The 21,701-nt window shown below is 45.2% G+C and overlaps 1 protein-coding gene across 3 annotated transcripts in view; it reads right to left on the bottom strand.

Moving 5' to 3' along the window:
• Positions 1-4,044: 4,044 nt before the first annotated feature.
• NAA35 (N-alpha-acetyltransferase 35, NatC auxiliary subunit) overlaps positions 4,045-21,701 on the bottom strand; it is a 78,195-nt gene continuing 60,538 nt past the window's right edge. For 2 of the 3 annotated variants that reach the window (XM_074995157.1, XM_074995158.1), the window contains 5 exons: positions 19,046-19,113; positions 13,714-13,854; positions 9,104-9,226; positions 8,492-8,572; positions 4,045-4,980 (listed from right to left, as the gene is read on the bottom strand). In XM_074995157.1, the coding sequence (XP_074851258.1) occupies positions 4,921-4,980; positions 8,492-8,572; positions 9,104-9,226; positions 13,714-13,854; positions 19,046-19,113 (473 nt within the window). In that variant the 3' untranslated portion in view covers positions 4,045-4,920. Of the gene's footprint in view, positions 4,981-8,491; positions 8,573-9,103; positions 9,227-13,713; positions 13,855-19,045; positions 19,116-21,701 lie in introns of those variants that run through there. The other variant, XR_012645714.1, reaches the window with a different exon arrangement.

Consider the following 21,701-nt stretch of genomic DNA (forward strand, 5'->3'; position numbering starts at 1 on the left):
TTAGGAATTTGTGTTTTTTAGGGAATTCATATGTTTCTGTTGCATTTCAAACACAATTTTAAAATTGTGTGATTTCCTGCAAAATGGAAAGGCCATCTCACTTTGCCTTCTGGTCTTTGGTTTTTAATCCAGCTGGTATTCTCAGCACTGATTTAAAGTGAGGCAAACTCCATTCAGTTCTGCCACTCTATAATTTTTACAAAACATCTGCTTGCCCACCAAAGACTGTGCATACCATTGCTTCAATTAACTTCCAGCCTTCTTGTAACCAAAAAACCTTTCCTACACTAGCTCTGGGCAATGAGAGCCTCACTGCAGATTTTTGCCTATGAAGTGCCTGCTTTGCTGGCTGTATTACCATTTTGACTTGACAAGTATTTTGCAAATGGGATCTACCTTTCCAAATATGTTTGTATGAGTTAGACCAGGAGTCAGCAACGCCCAGCATGGGTGCCAAGAGTAGGACATGAGCTGATTTTCATTGGCACAGAAACTCAGCACTGCCCCTCCTTCCCCACGCATCTGGGACCTTGGTCAAAGCTATGCCATCTGTGTTAACACAAGACCAGCTAATGCTACCAAGCACCACCTAAACAGAAAAGCTCCGCATCTGAACTTATTAATGAAGCTGTTGTAAGTAGAACTTGAACCATACATAGAGGTCAAATTTCAGCACGCTTCCTCGAAAGGCTGCTGACCCTTGAATAAGTGTATCAAGACATTTAACATTCTGGTCGTGATATTCAAGCCTCTTAAAGAGCTAGCCCCAATCACAAGGGTGGTACTGAGGAGAACAGGAGATGTTGCACTCAGACCCATGGCTTTGGACCTCCTTTCCCTAAGAAGTTAAACAAACATTACCAGAATTGCAACATGACAACTGTTATCCTATCATTTACATACGGTCAAACAGTTTGCTATACATTCTCTTGGCTAGAAGGAAAAGGAGAGATCGGTGACGACTGGACTGGATGGTGGATGTCTGTACTGCAGTAAGGTGTTTGCACACCATACAAACTCATGCAAATATTGATTAAAGCAACTGCCACCTTTTGGTTTTTTTTTTGGAACTTCCCCTTATTCCTTTTGTTACATCGTGGCTTAACTGAGGAGCGTTTACATAAAAAGGTAAACACCATCTCTAAAGGCAGCCAAGGCCTACTTTGCTTTTAAAAGTGAAATGAAAAAACTGAAGATAATTCATATGGAATTGGAGTAAAGTAGCTGCTCCCTGAACAGCCCGTGGTTATAGCCATGAAGTAGCTATAAAATGAGTATTTCTTACTCTACAGTTTTGCAGTTGCACCTTAATTCATTCAAGTAAATTATTTGGCTCAATGTACTGGTGAAGTTTAACAGCCGCTGGTATCTGAATACCCAGACTCTCCTGGTCTGAAACTTTATTAATAGCTGAACACCTTCTGAGTTTAAAGGGCTGAAAAACAAACAAACAAACTTGTAAGCTGAGCCAAGTTGAGGGCAAGATAAAAACGTTGAATCCCAGAGACGAGAGGATTATCAGATCAGTATCACAGATGTTTGTGTACTAATGAAACAAGTACAGGAGGAATTAGAAGTAAGCTCAATTATGACAATTATCAGAGTGGTGGTAGCATAATATTCCAGAAGGGTACAGAAGAGCTGCCCAGTATCAAAACTGTATACATCTGGACTGAGGTTGAAATCAGAGGCAGATTTGTTGCAAGTCTGTAAAAAGGGTTTTAAAAAACGCTCAAGAGTGATGTTTTGGTCCTAAAGACCACCTTATTAGGGAGAAAAGGTGAATGAGACTAACAAAAGCATCCCAAGCACTGGACTTGGTGGCAATGGGGAACTTCAACAATCCTATCAGCTGTTGGGAAAATACTACAGGGCAAGGATTATCCGACAAATTCTTGAAACACACTAGAGACAGCAACTAGAGGAGCAGATCAGTACTCCCTGGAAGCCGAGTACTTGGGCAGCCACTCAGGAGAGAGTCAAGTGCCACCCAAGTGATTAGCAGGGCATCCAGCAGCCTGTGTTTCTATTCATGAGGCATAGCTGGACACTCCTTGGTGCACATAAAACGTATTCTGCCCATGGATGCTAAAAATAAAGAGGATGTGTTAGACTTGATTGTGACAAACAGGAAGTGGCTGAGAATTTGAAAGCAGAAGGCAGTGAAAGTGATTGTGAAATGACCAATGATGATTCTAGGAAATACAGTGAACTCCCAAGTTGAACCAGACATAATTCAAATTTCACGCAACTTGAAAATCAGGGTAGGGCTGCCAGCTCCACCCCATGGGAGTTGCTGGGGCCAGGGAAGTCACCAGCAGCAATGGGGCAGTGGGAGCTGACCAGGGCACAGCACTGTGTATGCTCTGCTCAGCCCCAGCCCAGCCTGCCATGCCAGCCCTAGGAGGCGGCGGCCCTGGTGCCCCCCATATCCCTTGGGCTCACACATGCAGCTGTGCCCTCCTTTCCTCCTCTGGGAGCGAGCCCCATGCTCTCACCCTGCGCAGCGCTGGGACTGGTCCGCTCCTGCTGGCTGCCGCAGGTTCTGAGCCATTAACGGCTCTGCAGGGGCCAGGTGGCTGGAGCAGGAGGCTTCTCAGGGCTCTGCCTTCAAGTTGCAGTAAGGAGATTTCCTCTCTCTGCTGAGCAGAATTTTGGTGAGTTGTCGGCTTCTGCATAAACGTTAGGGAATAAATTCAGTTCCTTGTGCCTTACTGTGTTGTCCTGTCCGTTTCTGTAGCTTTCCTTTTATGGGGTTGTGCAGATTTTACTCTGGTTCACGCGTTTTCCAAATCAGCAACCTCACTACACTGTTTAGTAACAAACTGCAGAGGTCCCTCCCCTAACCCTTCTTGCAGCGGGAGCCAGAGCCACCAGCTGCCAGCCCCCTCCAGCATTCAGCCACATGCCCTGCCTGCCGTGCCCTCCTCTCTCCACCCCCAGCAGCTGCCTCCTGAGAAGTCCCTGACCTGGGTGGCAGCGCATTGATGGCAGGCAGGTCCCACGGGAGTAAGTGGTGGGAAGTGCACAGGGAAGTAGAGTCCCCACTGGACTTGACTCACATTAATATAAAACACATAACCCAAGTCTATGCAAATCGGGGGTCTACTGCAGTAGAAGGGAAAATGCCCAATGAAGATAATGGGTTTCAAGAAGGCAGACTTGAGCAAATTCACTGAGTTGGTAGGTAAGATCCCATGAGAAGCAAGTCTAAGGGGAAAAACAATTTGAGAGAGTTGGCAGTTCTTCAAGGGTACAAGAGCAAAACTTTCACTGCCCAGGAAAGACAGGAAATATGACAAGAGACCACCCTGGCTTATCCAGCAAATCTTCAATGACTTCAAACTCAAGTCCTAAAATAAGTGGAAACTACATCAGGTTACAACAGATGAATATAAACAAACACTGCAAGTGTTTAGGAACAAAACTAGAAAAGCCAATGTACAAAATGAGATTAAACTAGCAAGAGACAATGAGTAACAGGAAAATATTGTACAAATACTTTAGAAGTAAAAGGAAAACCAAAGACAGAACAGACCCTTTAGTCAATGAGGAAGGCAAAAACAACAGAAAACAGAAAAGGGGGTAGTGCCCCCTTCATTTCAGTTTTCACCAAAAAGGTTAGTAACTTTTGGACATCTAAGGGAGTGAACACCAGTAAAAGTGAAACAGTATCTGCAGCCAGAAAAAGAGAAGAAAAAGTTAGATGTCTTCAAGTCATCAGGGCCTGATAAAACACATCTTAGAATACTCAAGGAGTTAACTGAGGCGATATGAGCCATTAGTGATCATCATCAGTCTCTCATGGAAGACAGGAAAGATTCCACAGGACTGGAAGAGGCCAAATATAATGCCAAGCTATAAAAAGGAGACTAAGGACAACAGAGGGAATTACAAACCAGATCAGCTTAACTTCACTGCCTAGAAAGGTTATGGAACCATCAGTTTGCAAATGCCTACAAGGTAATAAGGTGATAAAGCAACAATCACCCTGAACCCTCAAAAACAAACTGTCAAACATTATATAATAATAGCATTCCTTGGCATGATAAAAGATGTGGATAGGAAGGAAGGAGATGAGTGCATAACTACTCTTTGGGAATAGTTTTCTAACCAGTTCTCAGTGGTTTGTTTACAAGCTGGAAGGGAATGTCATGTGGGATCCTGCAGGGATAACTCTCGGGTCTGGTTCTGTTCAATATCCTCATGTGCGAAATGGGAAAGGACTACCTAGAAAGACATACCACAGAAAGGGACCTGGAGGTTAGGGTGATTATAAACTAAACATTAATAGCACTTCTCCCCAAAAAAGAGAGGCAAGCCAACATCACTTGAGATGTATTAGCAGACGTATTGTAAGACAGACCACAAGAAGTTAACTCTTGCACTCTGTGCTTATAAGGCCTCAACTGGAGCAGTGTGCACAGTTCTGGGCACCACATTTTAGAAAAGATATGGATAAAGTTCAAAGTTCAGAGGAGAGCAACAAAAATGATTGAAGGTTTGGAAAACATGACCTATGAGGAAAGATGGAAAAAATGGATTTCATTTGGAGAAGGACTGAGGTGGCTCTGTTGTACTGTATCGCATTCAGCCATGAGAGGTATTAAATCCTTACAAACACCATTGTCAGAATTCATAAAAATGGTTTATGATTAACTGTAACAAAACCAAATAAGGTACAGCATGTTCAGCAATGCAGTTGATTGAAAACAGCTTCACCCACAGAACATCATACAAACCACTTTAAAATAGCAGTTGTCATTCAGGTCATGTAAGGAAGTCAGACTGAAGACATTCCGTGCAACCACACTATTGTTCAAAAATCTGTTTCATTTCTGGGTACAGTATGAAATACTCCATTTCAAAGAAGGTGTCTGACACACAGATTTCGGTTTAGGTAATCCTAATTCTTGTCTTTCAAACAAGCTTCACAACTGGGAAATATTTGTGAGGAGAGAAGTCAAATTCTGGAGGAACCTAGGGGGGAGAATTTCAAAAGATTACTCTGACAAATACCACTATGTATTGTATGACCTATGAGACAGAATTCATGGTCTATGCTTCTCAGAAAAAAAATGCCAGATCTGCTTTAGTTTTTAAGATGTAAAATATCATAAAGCCCGCAAAATCCCTTCAGCTAAATATCAACTTTAAAAAATCAAATCAAAAGCTTCCCTGAGTTTTGGAAAACAGTCTCAAAGACTAGTCACTGGTGGGGGGCAAAGAGGGACACTGCCATCTGGGGAAGCCATCTGTCTTCTCAATTAGAGATTGCACTATGATGGAGTTGTTACCAACTCAGCAAAAGGGGAGGGAAAGTACAACGGAAATGGTGCAAAATAAGGAGGTGGATGATAAATCAGGCTCAAGACCTCACATCACTGCCCAGTGGAATTCAGCCTTCTTACATGCTATTAATGGAGACATGCACATGAGTTGAAGAGGTCAGGCACTTTTTTAAAAAAGTTTCTTTTCTGAGATTGCTTTTCTTCTTTCCAAACACGATATTAAAAACGAATTATCGCTGACCGACCAATCTAGCTGCTCTCCTGCTAGCAGGTTACCTACCCCCTGCTCAAAATATGTATTCTCCATACTTCCACTTCCTAAATATTGCTCCTGCTCCACCAATGCTCTCCTCAACTCTTCACCTCACCCCTACCTGTTCCTGGCTACTGCTCATCAATCTTCAACCCTTCTACTGCTTAACCTGTACTCCCTTAGACTCATTGCTACCAAATGCTCCCTATTCGCCCTCCTCTTTATGTCTCAGGCTGCCTCTACACTACGAGATAAATTTGAATTCCAAGGCTTTAGCTTGATATTAAAACACAATTGTCTTCATACACAATACTGTTAACTCTATTTATTGAGCCAGAATGCCGGTTACAGAATATCAATATTATGGGACAGGTATAGTGTCTATTTTGAATTTAAAATCTCTAATCAAGGCTAGTATGGAAACACTATGGCCTCAGTTTGAATTTGTTAGCCTTCAGAAGTGTCCTGTATGTACCCCAGAAAGCTACGCGGTGACCCTCCAAATATGGCTGCTTCGTTGTGCACCGCTGTCAGGTGTGCAGGAAGAAGGTCAAAGTAAGCTGTGAAGTTTGGATTGAATTTGAATGAAAATTTGAACTGGAATTTAGCAGCCCAGCCCTACAAATAAAAAGGACTTCCATTATGAAAAAATCCATTTGCCCATCACATTGCACCGCATCAGTAGCAATTATCAGTAGCCCTGTACTGCAATGATGAGCACTCAGGGTAGTGATCTGACTGGTACTTCTCAGGCTCACAAGAGAACCCCAGCTTGGACCCACCAGGAAGTTCTGGATCTCAATGCCATTTGAAGAGACCAATCAGTGGCAAAGAGACTTTGGGTAGCCAGGAGAAATGTGGCCCTCTATGACTAGATGGTGCGTGAAATGGCTGCCTGAGATTACTCCTGGGACTCCGTGCAGTGCCTGGTGAAGGTTAAAGAACTCCATCACGCCTACCAAAAAGTTTAGGAAGTCAACCAGCAGTCGGGGCAGCTCCATGGACCTGCCGCACTATCAACAACTCCACATGCTTATGGGGAATGACCCCACCACTGACCACGAACTGAATTATGATACTTGTGGAGGTTCTGGTATATATTCTGGGATGAGCATGGAGGAGCAGTGTGGACTGGAGGAAAAGTGCAACGGAGAAGAGGAAGGGATCAATGAGCAGGGGACAGAGAAGGTGTTCTGGATAGCCTTGAGCTCTTCACCATAAGCCAGGAACTGGTCCCCTCCACACCGGTCCCCGAGCTCTCTGGAGCAAGCAGTTTGGGTGAGTCTTAATTCTGTAGGCTAGAAGCAGGTTGGGGGTGGGTATAGCTATAGAGTTTTGTATAGGTACAGGTTTGCTAGCTGTGCTTCTGTGCCCCTCAGAACAGCATGTTAAAATGTTTCTTGTACTGGAGCACTTCTCCTTTTTGGACATATCCTCAAAGGCCTCATCCAGGCACTCTATTTTTTTCCACGAGATTCTTGGGCAGGCATGACTTGTTGCGGCTTCCACGGTAGCACACCTTGTCATGCCAGGCAACCAGATAGCAATCTGGTGACATGGCGCCACACAGCATTTTAGCAAATTTTTCAGACTTTTGGTCACACAGCAGGAGTAGCTATTCTTTCTCCATATCTGTTTGTTTTAGTAGGGTGTGATCCCACCAGTGTGTGCTGGTCTCTTAAGTCCAAAAACGCCGCTCCACTGTCATCAATGCAGTCACGGCAGTCACCAGCTCTGCATTCTTGGTCCACAGTTGGCACAACTGCTGATCCAAAACACCATCCTTGTCATCATCATCATCATCAGCAGCAGCAGCAGCAGCAGCACCACCACCACCACCACCAGGACAGACAAGCACCTTTGAGCTATGGAATTGAAGGACAAATTGCATGACAGCCACTGTGGTTGCTGAAACGATCTGTGCTATGATTTGGAGCATTCATGGATCCATGCTTGTGCTGGAATGCTGCAGCAGGAAATGGCGCAATTTCCAGTTCTTTTTTCGCACGGTTAGTGATTCAGCGAATTCTCGGATTCCAACATGAAACACCCACAAGTAACCAGGGCTAGGGCACTGTGGGATAGGTACCCACAATGCTGTGCTCATACTGTCGAACTTGCACAGGGCAATGGGGACGCAGAAATTTGATACGGACAAAAGGTGGGTTGAATTTCAAGCAGCTTTGTGGACACTTTATTCAAATTCATGGTAGAGATTAAGTATTTGATTTTACTGTATTTCGAATTTATCCTGCAGTGTAGATGCAGCCTAACTCTATCCATACACATCTGCTCTGGCTTCCATCATTAGCCTCACTGTCTACATCACAGCTCCCGTTTGTACTGCTATTTACATACTGTTCAGCTTCCCAGCTAATTTCCCGCCCAACATTCTAACCTTTGAGAGCCACCCCACATTTCAAAACTTTAAGTGGTTCAAGGGTCAGCACATATGTTTTAATTATCATTTTCCCCAAATTTGGATCAGACCTGTATCCCCTTTATGTCTTAGAGCAGTTAACTGAACCTGTGCGTTCAACTGCTAAGTCTGTGGCAGACGGGAAACTGTTGCTTGTGTTATTTAATACAGGTTGAACCTCTCTCATCCAGCACCCTTGGGACCTGACCATCACCGGACAAGAGAATTGTCAGACCACAAGAGGTCAATATTTTCTAGCACATTAATGACTCTTCCACTGCTTACTGAGCTCTTAGAAGACATTTAGGGGGTTAATTACAGCTAAATAACAGCACAGAACATTGAGAGCCAGGACTGGTGGCTGTAAACAAACTTTATGGGACCAGTGGAAATTTAGCCACACCCATGACAAGCGGTCATCTGGCTAACTACAACCATGCCTATTACAGATGTTGCTACACAAGAGAGTTCCGTGTAAGAGTCTCAACCTGTAGTTAAAGAAAGAACATTCAGTTTAATTTTCTTTACCTTAGAATCCTTCTTGTGACCTCCTGCAAGCAGCTTCATGACCACAATGTTGGGTTTAGCAACTTTTAAAATTCGGTTGACCTACACAATAATAATAATAATACATTTTCAAGTGACAATTTGTGGCCAAGAAAAAAACCCTATAATATAATAGTTTGACTGGAATATCCCGTCCCATTTTCAAACAGGTCAAAGCAATTTGTACTAAATTTACCAATTATATCAATTATATTTAACCTTCTTGATAAGGCAACTATTTTAATAGAACAGGCCATATAAAACATGGTATTTTATATTCACTCACGACTGTCAAACCACTGCAAATTTCAAAGGATTATTTATTAGAGATTCACTCTGTGCTTCCTGTTGCACAGGACACAAGTCAAGCTGTGATTCCTTTCCTGTGAACCACTGTTCTCACACATGGTTTGGAGTAGGCAGCTTACTATCAGAAGTTGAGAATTTTAAATTAAATCACTTTCTTAAATTATGATTTTCTAATACAATTTAATTATAACAAAATTATTTCAGTTAGAATTAATGACTAAGCCAATAATGTGTTCTGAACAAGAGCTTCTACTTCTATTTCTCTGTATTTCAGTTCAGCCTTACCTCATGATCTGGGTTAGGAATATTCTCCAGTATCATTTTAGCCTGCTGGAAGTGTTTGCTAGCTGCCATATATAGATCAGAGGACTGTGGAGGGGGGCTGTATTTATTGAGGTCAGACATTTCCTAAATATTAAAAAATAAATATTAAAATTAATAGTCAACAGCACAAATGTTCTATACTGCTTTTGATTACAATCAGAAATCAATTACAGTATCTAATTAAATCCAATTTTTCCTTAAATCAAAACAGAGCACAGGCTAAAATACTAACACTATTTGACACAGGTCAATAGTATTTGCCTTAGCTAGTTAAATCACATGTAATGTAAAATAATAAGCACTGTTGAATAAAGATTACAACACCTTCCAATACAAATAAATGACATGATCCTTGCTCTGGAGAACTTGTAATCTACTTGAAGCAGTGATGCAGTGAAGTATGCAGCAAAGCAGTGGGGATCAACTGAGAAGGGAAGATGGACAGGGACATGCAATAAGGTGAGGTGGAAATTTAGCACAGACTTGTCTGCAGCAGGTTGGACAGGATTTTGTAAAAGTCACCCTTTCTTAAAAGAAACAAATTGCATACTGTTAAAGTCAGGCAAGATGATGCTGCCTTGGTGGTGGGAAGCCAGGATGGTCTGATTTGCATGATCAATATTTATTTTACATGCAAAACGCTGCTCATATTTGCTTCGCTATCTTGCTTGCTTACTGCAAACCTGTTAACATTTTCAAAACAAAAAGCAGTCAAGTAGCACTTTCATGACTAGCAAAATAGTTTATTGGGTGAGCTTTCGTGGGACAGACCCACTTCTTCAGACCATAGCCAGACCAGAACAGACTCAATATTTAAGGCAAAGAGAACCAAAAACAGTAAGCAAGGAGGACAAATCAGAAAAAGATAATCAAGGTGAGCAAATCAGACAGTGGAGAGGTGGGGGGGAGGTCAAGAATTAGATTAAGCCACGTATGCAGACGAGCCCTTGTAGTGACTCAAAGTTCCTGTCCCGGTTTAAACCACGTGTTAATGTGCCGAATTTGAATATAAAAGCCAGCTCGGCTGCTTCCCTTTGAAGAACGGTGCAAAAGTTTTTGGGTTTTTTTTCAGTAACACACGTACCTTGAGGTCATTGACAGAATGCCCCATGCCATTAAAATGTTGACTAACTGGTTTGTGGATCTGGAGTGTTTTGATGTCTGTTTTGTGCCCGTTGACCCTTTGTCTAAGGGAGTTAGAAGTCTGTCCAATATACAAAGCATCTGGGCATCGTTGGCACATGATGGCATATATGATGTTAGTAGAGGAGCATGAGAAAGTGCCCGTGATTCTGTGAGTAACCTGGTTAGGTCCAGTGATGGTATTTCCAGAGAAGATATGTGGACAAAGCTGGCAGCAGGCACCGTGCTCAGGCTGACATTATACACGAACAATGCCAAATGAGACACAATCTGAACTATGCTGAAAGCCATGCTGTCCAGAGTCTCAAAAATAACCCAGACATCATAATTAAACCAGCTGACAAAGGGGGTGCTGTTGTCATCCTGAATAAGTTAGACTACAAACAGGAGGCAGCCAGACAACTCTCCAACACCACATTTTACAGACCTCTCTCCGCTCATCCCACTTTGGAATTCCAAAGGAAATTACAACTACTGAAGGAACTCCCTGCTGCTACTCAGGACCTCATTAACTCAGACACACCATCTGAGCCGCAGCCTGGATTATTCTATTTACTTCCCAAAATCCACAAACCTGGAAACCCTGGATGCCCTATCATTTCAGGTATTGGCACTCTTACCACCGAACTATCCAGTTACGTGGACTCCCTCCTCAAACCCTATGCCACCAACACTCACAGCTATAGCTGAGATACCACCAACTTCCTGAGGAAATTACAAAACATCAGAAAAGTTCCTGATAACACCATCCTTGCCACAATGGACGTAGGGGCCCCGTACACTAATATTCCACATAAAGACGGATTACAAGCAATCAGGAATACCATGCCTGATGCCACCACAGCCAATCTGGTGTCTGACCTCTGTAACTTTGTTCTCACATGCAATCATTTCCGATTTGGGGACAATTTATACCTCCAGATTAGTGGAACTGCTATGGGCACCTGCATGGCCCCACAATATGCTAATATATTTATGGCTGACCTGGAACAACGATTCCTCAGCTCTCGTCCCCTATTACCCCTCCTCTACTTAAGATAACTGATGACATCTTTATGATTTGGACCCATGGTACAGAGACTCTAGAAGAATTCCACAGGGACTTTAACAATCTACAGCCCACCATCAACTTATGCCTCGATTACAACACGCAAGAGATACATTTCCTGGACACTACAGTACTAATCAAGGATGGCCTGATCAGTACCACACTGTACCAAAAACCTACTGATCGCTATACTTATCTACACCCTTCTAGCTTCCATCCTGCACACGTGACTAGATCCATTGTTTACAGTCAAGCTCTTAGATAAAATTGCATTTGCTCTGATCCAATTGACAGAGACCAAAAACTACAAGATCTTTTCCAAATATTCATAAACCTGAATTACCCATGAGGAGAAGTAAAAAAACAAATCGACGGGGCCAGACGAATACCCAGAGACCAGCTACTCCAAGATCAGCCCAAAAAAGCCAAGAACAGAACACCACTGGTCATCACCCACAGCCCCCAACTCAGACCACTGCACCGAATTATTAAAGACCTACAACCTAGCCTTAATCAGGATGCCACACTCCAGAAGGGCTTAGGTGACAAGTCTGTTCTCTCCTACGGACAACCTCCCAACCTTATGAGGATCTCACAAACAGCCACAGTCTATACCCCAGGAATACCAGTCCTGGAACCTTTCCCTGCAACAAAGCCCGCTGCCAGCTTTGTCCACATATCTTCTCTGGAAATACCATCACTGGACCTAACCAGGTTACTCACAGAATCACGGGCACTTTCTCATGCTCCTCTACTAACATCATATATGCCATCATGTGCCAACGATGCCCAGATGCTTTGTATATTGGACAGACTTCTAACTCCCTTAGACAAAGGGTCAACGGGCACAAAACAGACATCAAAACACTCCAGATCCACAAACCAGTTAGTCAACATTTTAATGGCATAGGGCATTCTGTCAATGACCTCAAGGTACGTGTGTTACTGAAAAAAAAAAACAAAACTTTTGCACCGTTCTTCAAAGGGAAGCAGCTGAGCTGGCTTTTATATTCAAATTCGGCACATTAACACATGGTTTAAACCAGGACAGGAGCTTTCTGAGTCACTATAGGGGCTTGTCTGCATACTTGGCTTAATCTAATTCTTGATCTTCCCCCCCACCCCTCCACTGTCTGATTTGCTCACCTTGATTATCTTTTTCTGATTTGTCCTCCTTGCTTACTGTTTTTGGTTCTCTGTGCCTTAAATATTGAGTCTGCTATGGTCTGAAGAAGTGGGTCTGTCCCACGAAAGCTCACCCAATAAACTATTTTGCTAGTCATGAAAGTGCTACTTGACTGCTTTTTCTTTTGATAGTGTATGGACTAGCACGGCTTCCTCTCTGTTACTGTTAACATTTTAGCTGCGTCTACACGTGCATGCTACTTCGAAGTAGCGGCACCAACTTCGACGTTAGGCGGCGAGACGTCGAAGTCGCTAACCTCATGAGGAGATAGGAATAGCGCCCTACTTCGACGTTCAACGTCGAAGTAGGGACCGTGTAGACGATCCACGTCCCGCAACGTCGAAATTGCTGGGTCCTCCATGGCGGCCATCAGCTGGGGGGTTGAGAGATGCTCTCTCTCCAGCCCCTGCGGGGCTCTATGGTCACCGTGGGCAGCAGCCCTTAGCCCAGGGCTTCTGGCTGCTTCTGCGGCAGCTGGGGATCTATGCTGCAGGCACAGGGTCTGCAACCAGTTGTCAGCTCTGTGTATCTTGTGTTGTTTAGTGCAACTGTGTCTGGGAGGGGCCCTTTAAGGGAGCGGCTGGCTGTTGAGTCCGCCCTGTGACCCTGTCTGCAGCTGTGCCTGGCATCCCTATTTCGATGTGTGCTACTTTGACGTGTAGACGTTCCCTCGCTGCGCCTATTTCGATGCTGGGCTGAGCAACATCGAAGTTGAACATCGACGTTGCCGGCCCTGGAGGACGTGTAGACGTTATTCATCGAAATAAGCTATTTCGATGTTGGCTGCACGTGTAGACGTAGCCCTTGTCTGTTAAACAACTACATTTTCTAAACATATATTATTCTAGCTGAGTCAGTCAAATTTGATATCCTTTTCACACAAATGTACACATTACGAGTAACAACAAAAATTAGCAGTTCATTTTTTTTCTTACTGCAAATACAGTGTACAGCCTCTTGTCATTCTCTGCATTGCTTACGTAACTTTAAAAAAAAAAGGATACTTTTAACTCATAACACAGCATTTAAAGACACAATACTGTCTCTCAATACACTAAGAAGCATCAAAATGTGTGCCATAAAATCAGCCAGTAGTATGTACATCCCAGGGTCTGATTTACAAGGAAGGTACAAACAATTATGGGCAGAGCTGAATCTGAAGTGTTTTAAGACCATTTGAAAAAGAGAATCCACCTTGAACTGAAGATAGTGCACGGGCGGTGGTGTGATGACACTGTTGAATGGCGCAAACCTGTGCTCGTATCGAACTTGCTCACTATCGAGCTCAAATTTGGGCTTTCTCACTTTGCCATCCATGTCAAAGGCTATCATTGTCTAAAGGGGAGGAGATGGAGAAGGAATGAGAAAGACCAAAAGTGCAAAACTTCAGCATTTTGTCACATCACACTATTACATCTTGGAATCTGCATTGATACACATAAGAAAGATGGGAAACAAGTCATTTGGAAATACTTTTCCAGATGTCTTATGCAAAAAGGTCACAACCATACTACTTCTATCTCTGGCTTTTACTCGTCTCTTTGTCTGCCTAGAGACAGGGTGGCTAACCTTTTTGCATCAGGGACCACATGGCGATTTTTTACATGTTCTGGGGGCCGAACACAAAATAGCCCGAAACCATCCCTCCCATCCCCAGCCCTAACCCCTCTCAGGCCCAAAGTGCTCTTCCCCATCCCCAGGGATTAAACCCTCTCAGCCCCAAACCATCCCATGACCCCCAGGGCTTAACCCCTCTCAGTCCCAAAACTGCTCCCCTCATTCAGACTTAACCCATCTCAGCCACAAACCAGGATTACCCTATCTCAGGCAACGAGCTCCGAGCCCTGCCACTGCTCCCCCCAACTGCTCGTTCACGGCAGCTGCCGCCTTCTCCTCAGAGCACCTATGTGGCATCCCCCAGCTGTCCTAATGCATTCCACTACCTGCAGCATAGACGGCTCCCTGCCCTGCTGCGCTGAAATTTAATTGGTTTAACAACCAGCATGGCAGCGGGAGGGATCCAGCTGTGAGTTCAGCACGACAGGGCAGGGAGCTGGAGGAGGAGTCAGCGGCGACAGCTCGTGGAGCCACAAAGGGCTCCTTAAAGAGCCACATGTTGCCGTGGATTGCCAACCCCATGCCCCACACTCACTTTGGTTGGCTTGAATAAAATGGCACTGCAGTTGGCTTCACAGGCCAAATGAAAAGGCTTTGCAAGCTGGATTCTGGCCTGCAGGCCAGATGTTGGCCAAGCCTGGCCTAGGGAATGGACTTTTCATATGTGCTTCATAATGGACCAAAACAAGTCAGGCAAATGGTTAACATGGTTACTATTTTAATCTTCAGGGAGAGAGAGAGAGGGTGGAGTGATTCATGGCAGAAAGAGAGAGAGGGTGGAGTGATTCATGGCAGATCTTACTCAGATATCAAATCACATCTGAACCATAGCTGTTTTTCAGCTAATATTTCACCTCTATTTGCTTATCAGAGCACAGAGAATGGGGGAGGCTAGGTAAATAGCAGTCCGTTCCTTTCAGCACTGTGTGTAAATTCACAGTCCATTTTAGGATTTTAAAAATCACAAATTTCATGGTTTCAGCTATTTAAATAGGATATTTCACAGTGTTATAATTGTAGGGCTAGTGACCCAAAATGGAGTTGCGGGGGAGGATCTGCAACACTATTGTTGGGGGAGTTGCAGTACTGCTATCCCTCTGTGCTGCTGGTGATAGTGCTGCCTTCAGAGCTGAGCAGGAGCCTAGCTCTGAAGGCAGAGCACAGAACAATGAATGGCAAGGTATGGAACTGACAGGCCTACTTCTGTGCTGCTGTCTTCAGATCCGGGCAGCTAGCCAACAACCACTATTCTCCAGCTGCACAGCTCTGAAGTCAACACAGACATAGGGGTGGCAATACTACTATCCCCTAAAATAACCTTGTGACCTTTCCTCTTCACTGCAACTCCCTTTTGCATCATGCCAACTCCCCCAACCTCCCCCCAATTTATGCGAAATTCAATTCACACAGAGGTTGCCCAGGATGCAACCTCCAGGGAAATTGAGGGACTACTGTAGCATGGCGCACACAAAAGACCAGATTTCAGGGTGGAGACTAGAGTTCATGGTCTGTAAAGCACTTTTCATGGCTGCAAATTCAGTAGGGCATTTAGTTTATGGTAACACGTGGTAAGGTGCCCCTTCTGTCTTGCTTCAGGGATGACCAAGGAAAAGGAATATGGTGCACAAGTGGTGTTCTCATCTATCCTCCCTGTGGAAGGAAGGGGTCTGCATTGGTATCGTCGAAACAGAGAGGTAAACGCGTGATTGTATAGGTGGTATAGCAGGGAAGGATTTGGTTTCTTTGACCATGGGATTTTCTTTCATGAACAGGGATTGCTGGGAAGAGATGGGATCCACCTCATGAAGAGAGGAAAGAGCATCTTTGCGGGTAGGCTTGCAAACCTAGTGAGGAGGGCTATAAACTAGGTCCGTCGGGGGAAGGTGACACAAGCCCTGAGGTAAGTGGGGAAGGAGGAGGGAACAATCAAGTGAGTTTTCTGGGTGAAGAGGAGAACGTGGGCCAATCAGCCCCTTCTCTAAGATGTTTGTACACAAATGCCAGAAGCCTGGGGAACAAACAGGAAGAATTAGAGGCCCTGTGACAGTCAAAGAAGTATGAGGTAGTTGGAATAACGGAGACTTGGTGGGACAATTTGCATAACTGGAGCACAGTCATGGAAGGTTATAAACGGTTTAGGAAGGACAGACGGGGAGAAGAGGAGGAGGAGCTGCGCTCTATGTGAGGGAGCAGTATGATTGCTCAGAGCTCCAGTATGAGGAAGGAGAAAATCCAGTTGAGTGTCTTTGGGTTAAACTTAGAGACGGAAGTAACAGAGGTGATGATGTAGCTGGTGTCTGCTACAGACCACCAGATCAGGGGAGATGAGATGGATGAGGCTTTCTTCAGGCAGCTAAATGAAGCTTCCAAATTACAGGCCCTGGTTCTCATGGGAGACTTTAATCATCCGGACATTGGTTGGGAGACCAATACATCAGCACACAGAAAATCCAGGAAGTTTTTGGAGACTACGGGGGATAACTTCTTGGCAAAAGTGCTAAAGGAACCGGCCAGGGGCCATGTGCAGCTTGACCTGCAGCTCATAAACAGGGAAGAACTAGTAGAAGAAATAGAAGTGGGAGGAAACCTGGGCTGCAGCAACCGTGAGATCGTAGATTTCAGGATCCGGACAAAAGGAAGAAAGGTGAGCAGTAACATACAGACCCTTGATTTCAGGAGAGCAGACTTTGACTACCTGAGAGAACAGATGAACAGGATCCCTTGGGAAACGAAGGTGAAGGGGAAAAAGAGTTGAAGACAACTGGCAGTATTTTAAAGAAGTCATACTGAAGGCAGAGGAACAAACCATCCCGCTGCATAGTAAGAAATGCAAACATGGTAGGCAACCAGCTTGGCTTAACGGGGAAGTCCTTAGTCAGCTTAAATTCAAAAAGGATGCATACAAGAAATGGAAATGTGGACAGTTGACTAAGGAGGAGTATAGACATACGGCTGGAGAATGCCAGGCAGTAATCAGGAAAGCAAAAGCACAATTGGAACTGCACCTGGCAAGGGATGTGAAGAGTAACAAGAAGGGTTTCTACAGGCATGTTAATAATAAAAGGGTTATCAGAGAAGGCGTGGGACCGTTACTGGATGAGGGAGGTAACCTAGTGACAGATAATGCAGGAAAAGCTGAAGTACTCAATGCTTTTTTTGCCTCAGTCTTCACAGACAAAGACAACTTCCACATGATGGTCCTAGACAATGAAGTATGGGAAGGTGGAGGGCAGCCATCTGTAGGGAAGGAACAAGTTCTGAGCTATCAAGAAAAACTAGACGTTCACAAGTCCATGGGTCTGGATTTAATGCACCCAAGGGTACTAAGGGAATTGGCAGAGGTAGATACGTTGGAGGGTAGAGAGAGAATCCAGAGTGACCAGGATAAATTGGAGGACTGAGCCAAAAGATATCTGATGTGGTTCAACAAGGAGAAGTGTAAAGTCCTGCCTCTGGGACGGAAGAATCCCAAGCATTGTTACAGGCTGGGAACTGACTGGCTCAGCAGCAGTACGGTGGAAAGGGACCTACGGGTTATGGTGGATGAAAGGCTGGATATGAGTAAACAGTGTGCCTTCGTAGCCAAGAAGGCTAACAGCATACTAGGCTGCATTAGGAGCATTTCGAGCAGATCTAGAGAAGTAGTTATTTCCCTGTATTCGGCACTAGTGAGGCCACATCTGGAATATTGTGTCCAGTTTTGGGCCCCCCTGTATAAAAAGGATGTGGATTTGCTGGAGCAGGTTCAGTGGAGGGCAACAAAAATTATTAAGGGGCTGGAGCACAAGACTTATGAGGATAGGCTGCGGGATTTGGGCTTGTTCAGTTTACACAAGAGAAGACTTAGGGGTGATTTAATAGCAGCCTTCAACTTCCTGAAGGGGACCTCTAAAGAGGAAGGTGAGAAACTGTTCTCAGTGGTGTCAGATGGCAGAACAAGGAGTAATGGTCTGAAATTGAAGAGGGAGAGGTGTAGGTTGGATATTAGGAAAAACTACTTCACCAGGAGGGTGGTGAAGCATTGGAATGTGTTGCCTAGAGAGGTGGTGGATTCTCCGTCCCCTGAGGTTTTTAAGTCCCGGCTGGACAAGGTCCTGGCTGTGATGACTTACTGGGGCTTGATCCTGCTTGAAGCAGGGGTGTGGACTAGATGACGTCCTGAGGTCCCTTCCAGCCCTATGATTCTGTGACCACCTCTTCAGCCCCTCTGACGCCCTCCAGGCTGCAGGGCCTGGGCTGTGGCTGGACTCCTTCCCTCCACTCTCACTGCCAAAGCTGTTGTCTCTCTTGTGGGTAATGCTCTCCGTTCCTAAACTGCTTCTGGCTTCTTATCTCCCTCGGAATGTCTGTCTCGCTCCTCCACCACCTCTCTCTGTCTCCTTCTTTGCTCTGTTTGTCTTGGTTGCTTTTAAGCCTGCTGGCAGTCAGCTCAGCTGGTCCTTGTTAATTGATTGCCTGCTGCCACGCCATACTGCCTCCACCTGGGAGCGTAATTAACTCTTTGTGTTTTTCCCTTAGCCCAGGCTGTGTCCTGGGCTGCCTTCCACCCTTCCCCCTGGGGCCTGCTGGCCTGTCCCTGATACACACTTCCAGAATTTGTTTTATTCTGTTTCAGCTAGATAGTTTTTGGTATCCAGCCTGCTTTAGTGACAGGGGAGGGCACTATAAATAAGTTCCAGTGACTAAAGGTATTGGTTTCCACACACACTATTCCGTCTTACTCATATCCATTAGAAAACTAGAGTGGGAAATTGGAGGACTTGGCATTCCAAAAACAAGAGCTTGAGTCTCAAAACCAAGAACAGAATGGAGACAAATTACAAAAAAGTGGTGTCAGTGGAGTTAATATGAACACCACCATATAACAAAACTGAATTCTATGTATACCAAGTGTACAGTAATGAGTTACCTTGTACATTCCAGCACACATGTTCTGATATGCCTGGCTCATGGTGATCTCTCTGCTCAGCGGGCGAACTGTAAATTCCATATAAAAAGATTTTTCACTCAAATAGTGATACAGAACAAATGCAAGAAATATTTTTGAAGCTACTTGTTAATTAAAATTGTTAAATACAAATATCACCTGGATATCCTTGTCACTTTCTCTAGAAATCAGAAACTTTCTCTTTAAATTATGACATACAGACAAGTTCATTTGGCCCCCAGATAAACAAGGTACTTAAGTACATGCCTAACTTTTATTCACATGAGTAGTCCCTGGACTTCAATGTGACAATTTATATTCTTGAAGTTAAGCACAAGCTTATGTACCTTGCTGAACTAAAGCCTATGGAAATTAGGAATATAATAAAAATTTGATCTGACAATAAGTACTGCACCTCACTGTCAGACAAACACTGCCTTTGTAAAGCTAAACTTTTTGTAGGGCTGTATATCCCAAAGAATAGGCATTCTCCTCTGGATGCATGGAACAGCAATAGTTTATATTTCTCCCATAGCATGCTGCTAACATGACAGAGTGGAAGGAGAGAGACAGGTAATTTGTCTTCCCAAGATGCTCATATTGCAAAGAGGTGGGAAATGCTGGTATATGGATTAAATCATATTCCATTAATTAAAAACTAGATTCACATTCAACCCCAGGCAACAACCCAGCTCTCTGTCCCCTCCTCCCCCTCCCCCCCCAGAGAAAACAGTAAGGACAGAACATTAACCTCACGAATACAAGAATTAGAAAAGACAGGTTACTCACCGTAGTAACGGTGGTTCTTCGAGATGTGTCCCCGTGGGTGCTCCACAATAGGTGTCGGGCTTGCCCGGCACCGCAGATCGGATCTTCCAAGCAGTTTCTGCCGGACCGCGCATGCGCCGGCGCGCGCCGCTCCCTTGCGCGCTCCTGGCCATGTGCGCGATCCAGTCCCCGCCAGTTTCTCGACCAACCGCCTCGGATGCCCCTGCAAAACACTAACAGAGATCCGAAGCGGGGAGAATGGGCGGGTAGTGGAGCACCCACGGGGACACATCTCGAAGAACCACCGTTACTACGGTAAGTAACCTGTCTTTCTTCTTCGAGTGTCCCTGTGGGTGCTCCACAATAGGTGACTACCCAGCAGTAACCCAAGATAGGAGGTGGGTAATCGGATTATGTGTAGCTTGTCCCCGAGAGGACCGCTGTAGAGAGACGGGTATCCTCTTGGAATACCCTGTGAAGGGCGTAATGTTTGGCGAAGGTGTCGTAGGATGACCAGGTCGCCGCTCTGCAAATGTCTTTTAACGCAACGCCCTTGAAAAAGGCTGTTGATGCCACCACCGCCCTAGTGGAATGAGCCCTGGGCGTGGCCAGTAAAGGAATCTTTTTGAGTTCGTAGCACATTTTTATGCAGGATACAATATGCTTTGAGATTCTCTGCGAGGAGAGACCTTCTCCTTTTGATTTGGGAGCGAGGGAGACTAGGAGTCTATCCGTTTTCCGGAAGGACTTGGTCCTGTCTACGTAGAAGGCTAGCGCCCTCCTCACGTCCAGGAGGTGTAGGCGCGCCTCTTCGTTGGAGTTATGAGGCTTTGGATAAAACGAGGGTAGAACAATAGGTTCGTTAATGTGAAACTCAGAAGAAACTTTGGGAACAAAGGCTGGATGCAGCCGTATGGTTACCGCCTCCTTGGAAAAAACAGTGCAGGGTGGCGTTGCCATGACTGCCGCAAGCTCGCTCACCCTACGAGCTGACGTAATTGCAAGAAGAAAGGTCGTCTTTATTGTAAGGAGGCGGAGGGGGACCGCGGCCAAGGGCTCGAACGGTGGTCCCATTAGCACGGTAAGCACCAGGTCCAAGTTCCACGAAGGTGGAATCCGTTTCCAAGGGGGGTATAGGTTTACCAACCCTTTGAGGAACCTGGTAACCACAAGATGGGCGAACACCATGTGCCCTTCCTCCTCGTGTCTGAACGCCGAGATGGCGGCAAGGTGGACCTTCAACGAGGATAGCGAGAGTCCTCCTCTCTTGAGGTCCAGTAAATACTCTAGTATTGTAGGTATAGGCACCGAAAGGGGGGCCAGCTGTTTGGTAGAACACCAAGCCGTGAAGCGAGTCCATTTCTGCTTGTAGGTCTTCCTGGTGGAAGTCCTCCTGCTACTTTCTAGGACTTGCTGCACTTCCTCTGTGCATGTGCTCTCTAGGGAGCTGAGCCATGGATTAACCACGCTTGCAGTTGCAGGCTTTGGGAGTGCGGGTGCACTATGGACCCCTGGGCTTGCGTGAGCAGATCCGGCGCCACCGGAAGAGGCATCGGTGGACGGTCCGACATGCGTAGGAGTAGGGGGAACCATTGTTGTCGATCCCACGTTGGGACTATCAGGATCATCCGGGCCTCTTCCCTCCTGGCTTTCTGCGAGACTTTGTGGATCAGCACTGTGGGAGGAAAAGCATAAAGCAGGGGGCCCCTCCACGGGATTGCGAACGCGTCCCCCAGGGACCCCCATCCCAGTCCTGCCCTGGAGCAGAATCGTGGGCACTTCTTCTTGTGCTGAGTGGCAAACAGGTCTATCTGGGGAAAAACCCCATGCGCGGAAAATCGGCCGTAGCAGATTGGGACGGATCTGCCAC

The sequence above is a fragment of the Carettochelys insculpta genome, chromosome 5 (genome assembly GCF_033958435.1).
Source record: "Carettochelys insculpta isolate YL-2023 chromosome 5, ASM3395843v1, whole genome shotgun sequence".
NCBI classification, from domain to species: domain Eukaryota; kingdom Metazoa; phylum Chordata; order Testudines; family Carettochelyidae; genus Carettochelys; species Carettochelys insculpta.